At 42.4% G+C, this 16,549-nt stretch overlaps 1 protein-coding gene across 1 annotated transcript in view; it reads right to left on the bottom strand.

Annotated features, from left to right (window-relative positions):
* Window positions 1–15,491, bottom strand: part of CDCP1 (CUB domain containing protein 1) — a 48,415-nt gene extending 32,924 nt beyond the window's left edge. Inside the window, 1 exon segment of the mRNA XM_065587114.1 lies at window positions 15,281–15,491. Within this exon segment, the coding sequence (XP_065443186.1) occupies window positions 15,281–15,353 (73 nt within the window). The 5' untranslated portion in view covers window positions 15,354–15,491.
* Window positions 15,492–16,549: the final 1,058 nt, after the last annotated feature.

The following is a 16,549-nucleotide window of genomic DNA, read 5'->3' as shown; positions in this document are numbered from 1 at the left end:
CTACTGAGGGCTGCTGTGCCTCATGGGGATACACCCACCTCCAGGAGCACTACTGCTCTTATGGGGGAAGGAGGGGGTCACATCAGGGAATGGAGGGAAACCTTCCCATTCCAGGAGCCCTGCATCCAGGTTTCATCAATATCAGTGCAACATGTTTGATGGGAAGTTTTAGAGGGAGCAAATTTGCACACTTCAGAAGCAACAGAAGGCTGACTTAATGCAGTGTTATCACTTTAATTCATCCCGGCAATGACATCCTAATTCATCCATTTGTTCCTCTTCATTTCTAAAACTGCTGAAGAACTGGTATTATAAATGGCTAATGACAAAAAAATCCTGACCCTGTTCTTCCCTCATATCAATGCAATTAAAATATTCTTACTCAGTTTAGCTAAGAAGTGAAGACTAACATCGTAATTCCTCGCTTGGGCCCAATCCTGGTCTCACTGAAGTCAATGGGAACTGCTCATGCCTGCTATCTTCCCTTTGGTTCTCCAAACACACAGAGACCACCACACGGGAAGTTACGGGAGTGCAGTGGTGAGCCACAAGAGAGTTTCTCTTCTCCGCTTCCTATTCTCCCACACAAAGCAGTTCTCATAGTGGAAATTTGATAAACTATTCTTAGGTTAATCCCTATTTTACTTTTTCATTCGGCTTTGTGCTATTCCATATACTTGATGCACAAAAGAATATACTTTCAGCGTGACAATTCTTAATTTCTCTGATATTTATTAGTATGGTAGCTGGATACAGAGGGAGTTAACAGGGCTTGATTGTGTGTATCTAAAGACTTCTTCCTTGCTTAAAGTAATTTTCATGTTCAACTCTTGTTTAGAAATTAAAAAAGCCTATTTTCCAAGGACAATGGTCCTAGCTTTCACTTTTCCCTTTATAGTCTCTGGAAACCCTGAAATGGCATAATTATTCTTGCAACAAACCAGGACAGAGCACAGACACTGTGGTCTTTAACAGAGATCAAGCACCAAGCTCTATGATTCAGGAAAGCACATCTGTGTAAATTGCTATTCCCCACGTCCCAGTAGGACTAAAGCACATCCTTAATCAGGGCCCCAAAGCAGGAGTCTTTACCATCTTGAGATAAAAAGAGCTAATGCTATTGACAGTGACAAAGTAACAGACTCTTATCTTTGCTGGGGCCAACTACTAGAAATCTGCATAGAGACACCCCTTAGGCCAGATCATAGCACAAACAGCTCCCTAAAATAAAACTTTGAAGATACGTTTACTGTCCAAAATAATTGAGAGCACAGTACAGGAACATCAGCAATGTCTTTATTGCAAACATTAGATGAGTGTAATTTACTGAATCAAATGTCATCTTCTTTAGGACCTTAAAAAAAAGCTCATATACAAACAAAAACGCATCCAGTGATCCCAGAGTCACTTAACATTTTGGACTGAATAGCTTAGAAAATATACTACAGAGCAGGCAGACAAGAGTATATAAATTACTTCTATTGTGGTGCTTTGTAAGCACCATGATCATGACTCACACTGATCTGTCTTTGTCTATGCTTTTCTCCACACGTCTCCTTATTAGGACACCAAGAATTGTATATACTGTTTGTAAGGACGGAATTTCCATGTACCATAAATGCTGCTCGGTACGATGACTCACAGGATATTTAACAAGCAAGAAGAAATAAAAAGACAGTTACTCTTCATCTGCACAATGTCATACCGATTCTGGGACAGAAGCAGACCACCCAGTCCTGCCCTTGCATTGTGGAAGGATTGATTTAAGTGACTTCCTAAATCATCTCTGACAGACAGGTGTCTAATCTAGCCCTGGCTTCCTCAAACAATGGCAATTCTGCAGCTACCATTGACAGTTTGTTCCACTGCCTAATTTTAACCATAATTTTTTCCCCACTGCCACTTAAGCTCATTACGTTTTGTTCTGGCCTGGGCTCCTCATTGATAACTGATCCTTGTTCTCTTGATAATGTCCCTTTATTTCTCAGTAATGCCTTCCCTCAGTAGGGTGACCAGATGTCCCGATAAAATCGGGACTGTCCTGATATTGAGCAGTTTGTCCTGCGTCTTGACCGAACTACGGTTGGGACACCATTTGTCCTGATATTTTGTCTCGGGTGCGGCGGCCTGGTTTTTTTTTTTTTTTTTTTTTTGCTTAGATGGCAGTGAGAGGCAAAGGAAGTGCCTTTTCAATTGTTACACTTACCTGGCACGTCTGTGTCTTCGGCGGCATTTCAGCGGCAGGTCCTTCGCTCGCTGATGGTCTTCGGTGGCATTTCGGCGATGGGTACTTCTTTGTTTGGCGGCAAGATTTATTACCCACTGCTGAAATGCCGCCGAAGACCATCAGTGACTGAAGGACCCGCCGCCGGAGTGCCGCCAAAGACCTGGACGCAGTGAGTGTAACAATTAAAAAGGCACTCCCCCTGCAGCGGTCCCGATATTTTGAAGCTATTATCTGGTCACCCTATCCCTCAGTCTGAACACACCCATCTCCGCCAGCCTTCCACTGTCAGTCTTATTTTTCCAGAACTTTCATCAATTTCATTGCTCTGAACACTCTCCGATTTGTCTTATAATATACAATTTACTTTAGACACAACCTCAACAGCAGCCCAACTACCAGTAACAGCTGTGGAATTATCTCACTTGATTTACAATGCAGTCTCCTTGTACTATATCCCAATATAGCATTTGTTTATATTTGCAATAATAATGGATAATGTTGTGGAGAATAAATTGATACTGAAATAATAACTCTAAAATCTTTTTGTAGTATGTTAATGATTAGCCTTTATTTCACAAAGGTTTATTTCATTATACCTTCCTTAACGAACTTCTTTTACATTTGCCTTATTGAAGCTCGTTTTCTTGATTTTAAAACTTTTATCCAGTTTATCTGTAGTCTCCTCAAGGCTGATTAGTGTTGATGACTTGAAGGATATAGTAGGGGGAGGGATAGCTCAGTGGTTTGAGCATTGGCCTGCTAAACCCAGGGTTGTAAGCTCAATCCTTGAGGGGGCCATTTAGGGATCTGGGGCAAAAATCTGTCTGGGGATTGGTCCTGCTTTGAGCAGGGGTTGGACTAGATGACCTTCCAACCCTGATATACTATGATAGTGAAGATAAAATGAGCCACCTAACCAGATTTGTTTTGTTTAGAGTCCTTAACCTGCAGAGCAAGATGTTAGTGACTTGACACCACACTATAGAACTAATGGGCCATTTGAAAATGATTGCTTGACAAAATCAAACTAAACAAACCAAGATTGAGGGAAGTAGTACAAACAAGGATTCAGATCCCCATTGTCACAATCATTAGTGGCTAAAACTGATTATATCTTTTTTGCCACAAATACAGCAAAGAGCAGAATCAGTCTGAAGTATTCACTTACAAAGCAAACAGGCTTTTGTTTACACTTACAATCTAAACATCCTACAGTACTTGTTTATTTTTCTGGTGGCAATCTTGTTCCTTTGGTTAAATCAATGGCCTTTTTTTCATTTGGGGCCTAATTTTAGCATCTAGTTTATTAGGGTTAGAGGGTTCATACTGCAGGATGGAAAGCAGATTGCCTTCAGGAGGTCATTGTGACAATTAAGGCCCCAATCCTGAAAAGATTTATTGAGTCCAGTGGGTCTACTCACATCCTTAACTTTCAGCACAAGCACAAGGCTTTGCAGAATAGGGGTCTACGTAGTTAAGATTTGTAAAGTACTTTGTGTGTTTCTTTAATTGCATAGATTTCAGCACTTGACTTTGAGAAATGAATGCTTTTTCAGAATGAGGATTATTAAAAATTTTAAGACATTTTGGGTCTGTCAAGATTAATTGTTATTACAGAAATTCTACGTCCCACGTAGGGCTACCACGTAGGAAGTGGTAGTTTAGTCACCATGCTAGTTCTGTGCTTTGTAAAGTATGCAGCACAAGACAAAAAAAAGTGAGTACACAGCAACAGGATAAGGAAGTATCAGACTGGCCCAACGAAAAGAACGCAACAAAGACATGTTTACTCTGGTATCTATAACCTTTACAAACATTAAGCCACCACATCAAACCTATTTTGTAATAAAACTACCCATGACTGAGCTTTCTTACTTAATGTATCCCTAGCCAAGTCTACATGACCATGAGAAAAGAACAGGAGTACTTGTGGCACCTTAGAGACTAACAAATTTTACTCCTGTTCTTTTTACGGATACAGACTAACATGGCTGCTACTCTGAAACATGACAATGAGAAGTTAGCATCCCAAAGAGAACTCAGAACTGGAATTTCAAGGTTGGCATTAGTCTAATTGGGCTCTCCATTTCCATGCACCGTCCTGCTACACTCCCCCCTGTTCTTTGGCTTCCAATATAGTGAATTTATAATTAGTCAGAGCCTTGTCCTTTCTGGCTGTTGAAAATTACTACAGAAATACTGGGACTTTTGTTTGCTGAGATTATCAGTGTTTGGCTACAGGGATGTGGGAAAGGTACAACTGGTTCTCAAAGAAGCAATTGTGAGACCACTGATCAAGGAACCAACTTCTGGCTATCAATGTGTGTCCAATTCCCATTTTTGGGAGCGTCATGGAGGATCTTTTGGCAAGGCAGTTCAAGTGGATACCTGAGTCTTCGGATTCCCTTTACAAGGAGAATCTGGCTATAGGCTTATTTATAAGGCGGAAACTGCACAAGCTGAGGCATCTCTTCCAAGTAATGGATGAGGTGTCCATGCTGATTCTTTTAGATCAGTGAGCAGCTGTTGATATTGTTGTTTAAAAGGCTTTCTTGACTTGCTTGCAGACTCTAGCAGAAGCAGACTGAGTTGCTCAAATGGTTCTATTCTTTTTTTTTTAAACCAAGAAAGCCCAAATGGTAGCCATGGACAACTGACCCTCTGGTTTGAGCATTCTCTCCTGCAAGATTACATAGTAGTCCATATTGTCATTCCATGTGTACCTGGGGCCCCTGGAAGGATTAGTGACAAGACATGGGCTGTGATACACTCAGAATGCTATTGACAGCTGGCTTTATTTCCATCATGCCCACTGGGCCAGAGCAGTGGAACAAATCTTTATGTCTTTATGAATTTGGGGCCTGGATGAGGGCTAACTGGCTGCAACTTAATCCGGACAAGACACATTGTGACGGGTTCGGTCACAGAGACCCCCTTGGAACTGTCACCTGACATGTTGAGATTACCTCTGAGCCTGTTTTCTCTGCGAGCTTGAGAGTCCAGAACCCTGCCTTGTTAAGACAGACACACTAGTCTGCTGCAACACAGACCCAGGCCGGTCTACGCCCCCAAAGCTGCAGACTTTAACTAAAAGCTGCTCAGCAAGTTTCCTATCTCCAGCACCCAGACACCCAGCTCCCAATGGGATCCAAACCCCAAATAAATTCATTTTACTCTGTATAAAGCTTACACAGGGTAAACTCATAAATTGTCCGCCCTCTATAACACTGATAGATATGCACAGCTGTTTGCTCCCCCAGATATTAATCACTTACTCTGGATTCATTAATAAACAAAAGTGATTTTATCAAGTATAAAAAGTAGGATTTAAGTGGTTTCAAGTAATAACAGACAAAACAAAGTAAGTCACTAAGCAAAATAAAACAAAACACGCAAGTCTAAGCCTAATAAATTAAGAAACTGATTATAGGTAAATCTCACCCTCAGAGATGTTCCAATAAGCTTCTTTCACAGACTAGACTCCTTCCTAGTCTTGGCCCAATCCTTTCCCCGGTACAATCCTTGTTAGTTCCAGCAGACATCTTAGGTGGAAAACAGGGGTATTCTCATGACTGGCAGCCCCCTTTGTTCTGTTCCACCCCATTTTATGGTTTTGGCACAAACCGGGACTCTTTTGTCTCTCTGGGTCCCCACCCCTCCTTCTAAATGGAAAAGCTCCAGGTTTAAGATGGATTCCAGTATCAGGTGACATGTTCACATGTCCTGTGAGACCCCAGCCTCCATTCTTCCAGGGTTGTCCCACACCTACCCAGGAAGGTTTGCAAATAAACAGAGCCATTTACAGGTCATTGATTCTGAAGCACCCTTAATGTTTTCCACTTAATATGTTTACATCAGTAATACAAGTTTATATCTTATTTTCCTAGCTCCAGACATAGAAATAATACATGCAAACAAATAGGATGAACACACTCAGTAGATCATAAGCTTTGTAATGATGCCTTACAAGAGACCTTTTGCATGAAACATATTCCAGTTACATCCTATTCACACTCATAAGCATATTTCCATAAAACATTATGAAGTGCAACGTCACACACATGATATTGGTGGAAACGGATGGAAGAGCTGGCAGAAGTTACATAGGTGCCTCCAATTCAGGAATTGGACCATAACCTCTAACACAGATGTACTTCTAAATTCTTGGCTGTTTCTGAATGCCCAGATAGCATGGCAATGGCCAACTGCTCTTTTCCACCCATGCCAGATGAGAAAAGTGTGACTTTTCCCCCAATCTGTACCTTATTACAATTATCTACACCTTGTCACCTCAAGATTAGATTGCCATAACGCACTCTACATCAGGCCACATGTTGAGGCCATTTGGAAAATGAAGTTACTAATCAAGTAGCTACATTCTGTAGTAAGTGGAGTTTCATTCTGGAGTCTATGTTGGCTGCCAGTAGGTCTCTGCATGGAATTTAGTTCTAGATGCTGGTTAACTGAGATGTTACCTGCCTCAGTGTGCTACACTGCCATGAGTGAGATCAGCTGAAGCGCTTAAGCAGAAGTTCCCAAGATATAGAAGTGGGAGCAGCTGGCAGGGTGTTCCCAAGGGGTCCTTAAATTCGGAATGTACTCTCCAATCCCATTTCACCACAGCCAAGATTAGCCTGTTTTCTGGGCACACTGCATAGCCCATCTTTTCCCCCCCTCAAGCTTTTGGATGGAGTTTATTTTTTTATTCTCGTGTTTGTGGGCAGTATCAAAATGGGATGAGCAACTCCTTTATATTATATAATTTGTACAGTATATTTAATTTGCGCAACTGGTGTCTAGAGCATTACATTTACAAACACCTCTTGCACAAGTCTTAAGAAATAAATTCAAATGGTGTTAAGGCAGTTAATGCCTTTGGAGATCTAGGAATAAGCTTGTCTAAGAAATCCACAGGAGATTGTCAAAGAAAGCTTCTAAAGGTTTCCCCAAAAGATGAAGCCTTCCTGCTGCACACAGTTTCTAAGTGTTTAGGTAGCAAATGCCCAATTTTCCTTTTATTCCCTCAAGTGTTCCTTTAAGGAAGGACACACAAATTGCCTCCTATTGATCTGCTGCATAAGTTTAGGTTTTCTGCATACATTTTTACGTTACATGTATCCCACAGACTTAGTGTGAGATCCGGACTACTGCTCCCACCCCTTTACACCACGTAAGAGGTCCGTAATGATGTAAAGGGGCCTAGAAGCCCCATTTCCCAAAAAGGGAGAATTCCCTCAGTGCAGGAACTGAGGAAGACAGCTGTAAGGCTGCTTTCCAAGGACCCCCTCATAAGTCCTGGAGATGGGAATGTTCTGGGAGTGGGGATGGGGGCAGACCACAGCCTGTGGGAATGCTGAAATACTGGGCAGTCGAAGTAGGCTGCCGTAAACATAGGCCTTGTCTACACTTGAAAAGGTTTGCTGGTACTGTTACATCCACTGTAGAGAAGCAGTTTATACCAAATGGAGTAACCTGTACTGGCAAAAGTACTAAAATAACTCCATCTACACTAGGGCTTTTGCTGGCATTGTTATGTCGGTCTGGGACCAACTTTTAACTATAGACCAGGCCTTAGAGAGGTCCTCGGGACTCCCCAAGTTATGCCAAGGATCTCTCCAGCCCCTGGAACAGACCAGGATTGGGAGGGCACAATGGTAGCTAAAACCACCTTAGTCCCTCCACTCTCTACCCCTCCTGGAAGGTCTCAGTGCTAATTTTGCACTGAATTATACATTATCAGTCCCAAACAGAATCATTAGGGATATACAAGCTGCAATACAAGCTACACTGGACTTGTTAGAAAATGAAAAGATGCATCTTGGACTGCTCCAGTCCACAGAAGAAGTCTTCCTGGAGACATTCAAGATACCATGTGGGCAATGGCTTCTGCCTGTAAAAACTGTGAGTCATGCATGGACATGTGACTTGCCCAGGTGACTCCAGAACTCCATCTTGGAGCTGGACTTTGCATAGGAGAGAGGAGGGGGGTCTCCACCCACAAGAGAAAATCTATTTAAGCCTGTGGGAGAGACCCCCTCCATTTGGTCTTCAGCTGCCTAAAGAGAGAGCCTCTCCACCCCAAGGATATCTGAAAGAAACTGGAACAAAGGACAATAACCACAGGGGGTGAGAGTGATTGCTGAACCCAGACTAGAAGGAGATTAGTCCGTAAAAGGAAGCTTACTGGTGAGGTTTTTATCTGTACTCAGTTGTATTACTATATTAGACTTAGATTTGCATGTTTTATTTTATTTTACTTGGTAATTCACTTTGTTCTGTCTGTTACTACTTGAAACCACTTAAATCCTACTTTCTGTATTTAATAAAATCACTTTCTATTTATTAATTAACCCAGAGTATGTATTAATACCTGGAGGGGGGGCAAACAGCTGTGCGTATTTCTCTATCAGTGCTATAGAGGGCGAACAATTTATGAGTTTTCCCTGTATAAGCTTTATACAGGGTAAAATGGATTTATTTGGGTTTAGACCCCATTGGGAGTTGGGCATCTGAGTGTTAAAAATAAGAACACTTCTGTAAGCTGCTTTCAGTCAAGCCTATAGCTGTTAGGGGATGTGGTTCAGAGCTTGGTCTGGGTTTGCAGCAGGCTAGCGAGTGTGGCTCAAACCAGGCAGGGCACTGAAGTCCTAAGCTTACTGGGCAGGAAAGCAGGGGCAGAAGTAGTCTTGGCACATCAGTTGGCAGCTCCCAAGAGGGTTTCTGTGATCCAACCCGTCACAGTGGCAATAGTCTGTCCACCTCTAGACAAATATAGCTCCAAAAAACATTACATTTAGTAGTGTTTCCAAGGCATGCTGACTTTAATAAGACCGTACATGAAAAGAAAGAGTAGGTTTCTGCATTCTCTGATAAATTGAGTCATTGAGGAGGGGGGAAAAGCCTATTTCCTGGTAGTATTTTTTTTCAAAATTTTATTATTTTACTTCGATCTGCCAAAAGAGTTAATGAATTTTGACACCAAAAGGACCACCCAACTCTAACATTCTTGCCCTATTAGCGGACAGAGGCCTGTAGTTATGACTACTAACTCATGTATACTAGTGTTGGTGGAGTTGAATTGGTAAAACAAAGCAGAATTTGGTTCCAAGGGTCCCAGCAAAGAGTCGTTCCTCAGGTTGTGAATCCAACATTTCATGTTGGAGACAAACTAAGGTAAAGTTGTTCAACTCTCTCTAGGATCAGGCAGTGTTTTGTTTTGTTTCTTCTTTTAAAGACACACCCACACCCGCCCACCCTTCTACTAAAAATCAAAAAGCAAGCCAAGTTGATGAAAGCCAGCCTTGATAAAGCACGTTTTCTGTTGTTTCTTAATTATTGCCTAGCTGTTATACTGCGTGCATAAACTAATGTCATAGTTCCGGGGTAAAATCCACCTCTGCCCCCTTTGTTGTCTGTTCAAGGGCATCCCTTTAGGTCTCGGGCCCCCAGTGGTCACCTCTTTATGGGTGGGAACCCACTTCCCCTTGTCTCCAGATAGGGGATTTAGGCTGCAGTCCTCCTCTAATTCAAAGATACAGATAAAATTTATGGATACGTAAATTTATGAATATTCTCTGGGCCCATAGTGTCATAGTTCCATGCTCCCAAGGTCTCACATCTGTCACATCTTATACAACAAATACCTACAGGTTATGATAAATATGAAAATAGAGGAGTTTTCCAGTTTGGACAGCTTGCCTCCTTCTCCCATCTCCTTTTCCCCCCTGTCACACAGAAGAATCCCAGACAATTTACAAGCTGTAAAATCCTACTTACTGGAGTGTGTTCTCCTGCACACAGCCACTTTCCTCCTAACACTGCTGTCAACAGTTTGAAACTGACTAGAGTTCCAAATTAGGTACCACTCATAAGAAAAGGAAGTATTAGAATATTTTTTGCAGCAACATCATCAAGCACTGGACTACTCCCATTGTAGAAAACTGTTGTTTGTTAATTCACAATGTGAGGGAAATGCTCTGTTGATGTTCTCATGTGAGGTCACACAAACTGAGTTTCTCTGCTGTGAGATACACACTGCCAAAAGCTGTCTATAAAGTTTAGAGTATTAATACACACTTTCATGAACCTTTCACAGCTCCCTTCTCCATTTTATCCTTCAAACTGTCTCCACATTATTGACACCTCCCAGACAGAAAAGGTTTTAGTAAAGAAAACACAATCTAGAAGTCAGGGGAAAAAAGTAAGCATATTTCCTGGTGATATGTTACGAGGGAAAAAATTAAGATACATGAGTCATAGATTATTAGGCCAGAAAGACCATTGTGATCATCCAGTCTGACCTCCTGCATAATACAGGCTGTAACACTTCCATGAATTATTTCCTGTCTGAACTAGAGCTATCTTTTAGAAAAAGATCCAACCTCGATTTTTTTTTGAAGTAAACTATTCCCTAAACCCACCCTAATTTCTGAAGAGAAAAACTAAATATTCTAGACTGACTATAGTATGTAGCATGCACACACATATACACCAGTTATGCTCTTAGAAAGAAAGATCTCTATCAGGGAAGAAAATGGTACATGAACACGTAATAACAGGGGAAAGAATAACATTCCAGATGTGGTGATTTTAAGGCAAAGAGGGGGAAATAAAAACACAAAGAAAAAGAATGTTCTATTCTACTTTCAGTGCCCAAGACCAGGCAAGAATTTCTTAAAGGTGAAGAATCCCTTTCCTCCTTAGTAACCCCCTTCTGGATTGAGGAGTCATTCCCTATAACTACAGACTGTAAATCCAAAACTGAAGTTAATATTAAAGCTGGTCAGAAAGTGTTATTTTTGCTCCTCATGGAAAGTTTTGGTTTTTTTTTTTTTTTTACTGAACTATTTCATCCAGAAACAGAAATATTTCAATTCAGAAATGTTGTAATGATGCCTCTGGGAAATTGTAGTTTGGGTGTGTCATGTTCCCATTCCCCTCCATAGGCTGAGCTCCCTGGCTGGACTACATCTCCTATGATACACCATGGACACCAAGCCCTGGCTGTGGTGCATCATGGGAGATGTAGTCCAATAGGCAGTACAGTCCATACAGAAGAATGAGAACATGAAGCAACCGAACTAACACTCCCATGAAGCCCTACTGTAGCATATCCAAATTGAAATATTTCAGTTTTTGGCATTCAGCTTTTACATCGTTTAAAAAATAATCCACAAAAGGCAGACAATTTTCTTAAAATGTTGTTTAATCAAAAACCCCGTTTTCCCTCAAACTGTTTTGATGGAAAATTTTCAACCAGTCTGAGTAAATATACTTCGTACTATCTAGTGAAGGATCTCCAAGGAACATACAACCATTACTGATCTTCATTACACCCCTGTGAAGTAGATAACTATTATCATCCTCATTTTACAGACTGAGGAATACAGTGGTTCCATGAGTTGTCCAAGGTCATACCGTCAGCGGCAGTCAAGAAAAAGAACCTATATTTCTTGACTTCCAGACCTGCACTCTAAGCACTAGACTATGCCTCTGTACAAATAACAAAACATATTTTGTGAAATCAAAAATAGACTAGCTGTCCTTTTCCCTACCTCACCCTCCAGTCTCTAATCTGCACAATTTTACTCTGGAATTTTGTTTGCTACCACTCTAAGACAATTGTATACTATGCACATATTATTTTATATTATAATTTCAGAAAAGTCTTTTAGAATTCAAAGATCAAATTAAATTGGGGATAGAGGCAGCAACCAGAACTCCCATTTCAGATGATAAACCAGTTTTCTGTCTCACCGCTTGGTTCTGCTAATCACCAAACATACTTGGAGGACTCAATTCCCCACTGTCTTGCAATCTAAGTAGTCATTTATTCCTACATAAAATAGATGTAAAACAAAAGCAGCAGGGCGAGTGAATGGTTAATTCTGATCTGGATGTTTTTACCCACACTGTACAGGCACATAAAGAGCATAAGGGAAGAGGAGGTGACAACAGAGGAAATATGAGATGTAGGTTAAGATGTAGTTGAGTGGGGTCTTGAAAGCAAAGACAAGAAGTTTACATGTTATGTGGTGTGTAAGAGAGAACTAGAGGAAAGACACAAAGGGGATGGTAGCAGAGCCAAATCAGTAGGTGAGAGACAGTTTGAATAGCTACATTTGTTTGTTCTCCCAGAAGGTTAACAGGGTGCCCTACACCTCAATGAAGATCTAGATCCACAGTGTCATGTGCCAAAAATATACCATGATTTTAAGGTTTATTAGCTACTGAGGTTATGAGAGGCCTTGGGGATGCTTGGGTTTTCTCCCTTTTACAAAGAAAGAGCTCAGTTTCATATATGTTTCTTTTCTAAAGAAGGGGTGCCCTATAGATATATTGCTTCATCATCCTTTGAAGAGACTTGGGAGTATAAAGTGACAAAGAGTCCTGTGGCACCTTATAGATTTACAGACATTAGTCTGCTTATGCTCCAATACGTCTGTTAGTCTATAAGGTGCCACAGGACTCTTTGTCGCTTTTTACAGATCCAGACTCACATGGCTACCCCTCTGACACTTGGGAGTATAGTTATAATTTGATACTTAGGGCCTATGCTCACAAATCCTTCCACACAGATGAAAAATATATCATTTGGAAATTTTAGACTAGACAGTTTAAAAGCTTAATCACAATGCTGTCTGGTTATTTAGTCAACATTTAGCTATGCTTACCTGGCGCAAAGCCATGATTATCCTGAATAATATGGCCTATCCCTCCTCAAGGTAGTGGAAGTACTGAATAGGCATGAATTTCAGGTCATACTGTACAGACACTGTGTTTTTTCCATATTCAAACTTTGCAGTTATCAAGGCTGATAATACTATAAGCTTCACAGCTTTTGTTAGGTTTAGATCATGCTGTATCTCTGCTCTGGCTACTCCAGTCCTACCAGCAGACAGTCTTTGAACATTTACAAAAATCGAGTCTGAATTTCTTCAGTGTTATAGGACAGAATTTAATCAAATTTGTAATGAGAGATAATCGGTGGTGCTGGGTAATATCAAGCATCCCAGTAATGCAATACAACTTTTGGGCACAAATCTGCAACCCTTACTTATGGTAGCAGTTCCCTTTCCTTTCCCTCTGTCTGTTTGGAAGGCTTCAGTTAGACTTCTTGTGAGAGTAAGGGTTGCAGGATCATATAATGTCTCTCTCCCTATACTTAAGAAATCAAGACATTTTCAGGTAAGATTAAAAAAAAAAGAGTTCTCCTTTCCATACATTATTGTTGAAATTACACCTCTACCCCGATATAATGTGACCCGATATAACACGAATTCGGATATAAGGCAGAAAAGCAGCGCTCCAGGGGGGCGGGGCTGCGCGCTCCGGCAGATCAAAGCAAGTTCAATATAACGCGGTTTCACCTATAATGTGGTAAGATTTTTTGGCTCCCGAGGACAGCGTTATATCAAGGTAGAGGTGTATATCCCAAAATGCCAGAACACAATTTGAGGCATTTAAGGAACTTGTTCCTCTCAAAACTCAGAGTCACCCTAAATAGAAATGTACCACATTAATTCTGGCAGCTGAATGCCAATACTAGTGCACATCAAACTCTCATAGGGTTTATTAGTATTTACACACATCAGTGGAAATATATCTCCCATTGTGGGGTAGTACAAAGAAAGCTAAGAAAAGATAAGAACTGCATGCAGTTAAAGCTCTAAATTACAAAAGCTCTTTGAAAAATGGAAGTATTAAAATACTTCTCATTTTAAAAAGTAGCATTGAGTTATATGTGGACAAATTACCTCAGATTTAGAATATCTGAAAGAGCTTTTAAGAGAGAAGCATCGTGGGCTACAGCTCAAGTTTATGCTGAAATAAATGTGTTAGTCTCTAAGGTGCCACAAGTACTCCTGTTCTTTTTGCGGATACAGACTAACACTGCTGCTACTCTGAAACATGAAAGTTTATGGGATTCTAGATATGAAGGCAACATTTTAAAATTAAGATACTATGCAGTTATTCAATTACGAACATAGTTTTAAAGTATTCCAAGCTACAACTAACTTTACTCTTATTTTACGCCACTGTGTCTACAATTTTCACTGTATCTTGACTGAGGTTTAAAGCCAACAGCTTTTCTCAGCTCACTGCAACACATTAGCACAGCCACACGAAATAAGGGCAAAGCAGGGAGCAACCATCTTTGGCAAACAAATTACTGGCGTATGTCATTAGCGTCTAAATGAGATCTTAATGTATTATTTTAAAAATGAGCATGCAATGAATAGCTTTTCTGTCTGCATGAAACACACACAAAAGAGTCAGATTTCAACAGGATGGACAATTTCATCATGGCACCAAGAACTGCTCCCTTTTAAAAAGTTGGATCTACCTCTTAGCCACAAAAAACCAAAACATTTGCAAAGGGATATACAAATAAAAGCAACTCGTGACTCTCCTTTCAAAACACTGTTGTAAATTATGTCCAAGGCCAGACCGAAACTGAGCAGTCTTTCCTCCACTGGAGTGTTAAGAAAGAATAGACTCTGGAGAGGGAAAAGCAAGAACCTAGGGGTGGGGGCTAAATTCATGCCTGGTGTAAGCCCATACCCGCACCCATCAGTGATGACTGATGGCTCTTTAGAATAGTTACAAGGCCAAGTGGCAAGCTGGGAGCAGCACTCTCTTTTATTGGACCAACTTTAGTTGGCGAGAGACAAGCTTTGGAGCCACACAGAGCTCTGGGAAACGCGTCTCTCCCACCGCCAGAAGTTGGTCCAGTAAAAGATATTCACTCCCTCCCGCACCATGTCTCTCTAGTAGCCTGGGACCCGCAGCACGGCCAGCAGCCAGGCGGACAGACGGCTCGAAACTCTTCAGGCCGGTGAGAAAAGGCTTGTGGAGAGCCCCAGGCTGAAGCCCCGAGGCGCCCTGAATTCAACCCAGCCCCTCTCCCGGGCACAGCTCACGGCGGGGCTCGCTGAGCTCCCGCGCTCTGCAGCGGTGCCTGCGCCCCAGCCCGCCAGGGAGGCTGCCCTGTAACTTCCCACCCCAGCCCGCGCCCCGCACAGCCACCACGCGGCATCCCTCGCCGCTTACCTGCCAGCTGCAGGAGCTGAGCCACGGCCAGGAGGAGCCCGGCCGCCAGCGCCACGGACCGGCCACCCGCCATCTCCCAGCATCAGCAGCCCCAGGCGGGCACGGGCGCGGGTGGGGGGCTCCCTGCTGCCACGGGCGCCCTCTGCTTCCTGCTCCGCCCTGTACCTGGAGACAGCAGCTAGCCCCAGCTCCTCCCCGCGGGCTCCAGGTGAAACTCCGCCTCTTCCTCCTTGGCTGGGGAGAAGCCGCCGCTGACAAGCTGGGAGCCGGCACCGCGGCAGTCATTAGTCACTGTTCCGTCCCAAAGGCTCCACGCGCCGCCCTACCCAGCACTGGAGAGCAGCCACCTCTGGGGTGGGGGGCGGCAGCTGTTGGACAGCGCACAGCCACTGCACCCCCTATTATAGGGCGGCAAGAGGGGAAGCATACTGAGTCCCGCTGAAAAGATGGAAGGAGGGGGGTTAGTTTGGCGGAAGAGAGTTACCCCGGCTGGAACTGGGCCAGGCGTAAGGCTCCCCATTTGAATGACAGCTGCCACTGGATACCTCAGGACATCGTTGAAATCTGGGCAGCACCTTGGACTCCCCCCACTTTGAGGTGCCCCCCTGAAAGTCTCCCTCCATGGAGACTTGCCTTCTGCCCTCTCCCCGTGCATTGTAAATCTGTGTTCTAGGGATAGGAGAAGGGCATCACACTGAAGTTTAGCCCAGGGTGCAGATTGTCTTGAACAGCCACTGTATGTTAGTAATTATTCTTGGCACTTATCTATTCCTTTTCATTTTCGAATGATTTGCAAACATTAATTAATTAATCTTCATGGCACCCCGTTAGAAGTAGTTAAGCATTACCCCCATTTGATAGATGGGGGACCGAGGCACAGAGTTTTAGATACTTGCCCAATGCTGCCTGGCTAGCCATTGGCAGAACCAAGACGACTTGCTGGCTCCCCTAGACCTGTGCTCAAACTTACTAGAAGTTACATGCCTTTTGCCCAGAGGACTGTATACTGTAAGAGCCTTAAGATCATCTCAAAGTTCTTTGGAGTTCCTGATGAATTCTGGAGGGTCATTGGGTTGATGTGCTAGTATCTAGCCTTGTTTTTATTTGTCTGACGTTTCAATGGGAAGCCTTGAGTATTGCTTTGCTCCTTTAAATCTATCAGTTTTGCAAATTTACCTTTTAATATTCCCTGAATAATGAGGGAAGATGGATTAAGCTGCCTAAAAGATTTGAAATGTGAAAGCTCCATAAAAGATGTCATGTTTAGGG

Source organism: Chrysemys picta, chromosome 2, assembly GCF_011386835.1.
Source record: "Chrysemys picta bellii isolate R12L10 chromosome 2, ASM1138683v2, whole genome shotgun sequence".
In the NCBI taxonomy this organism is placed as follows: Eukaryota; Metazoa; Chordata; order Testudines; family Emydidae; genus Chrysemys; species Chrysemys picta.
This window is presented reverse-complemented; position numbering and strand designations above follow the sequence as displayed.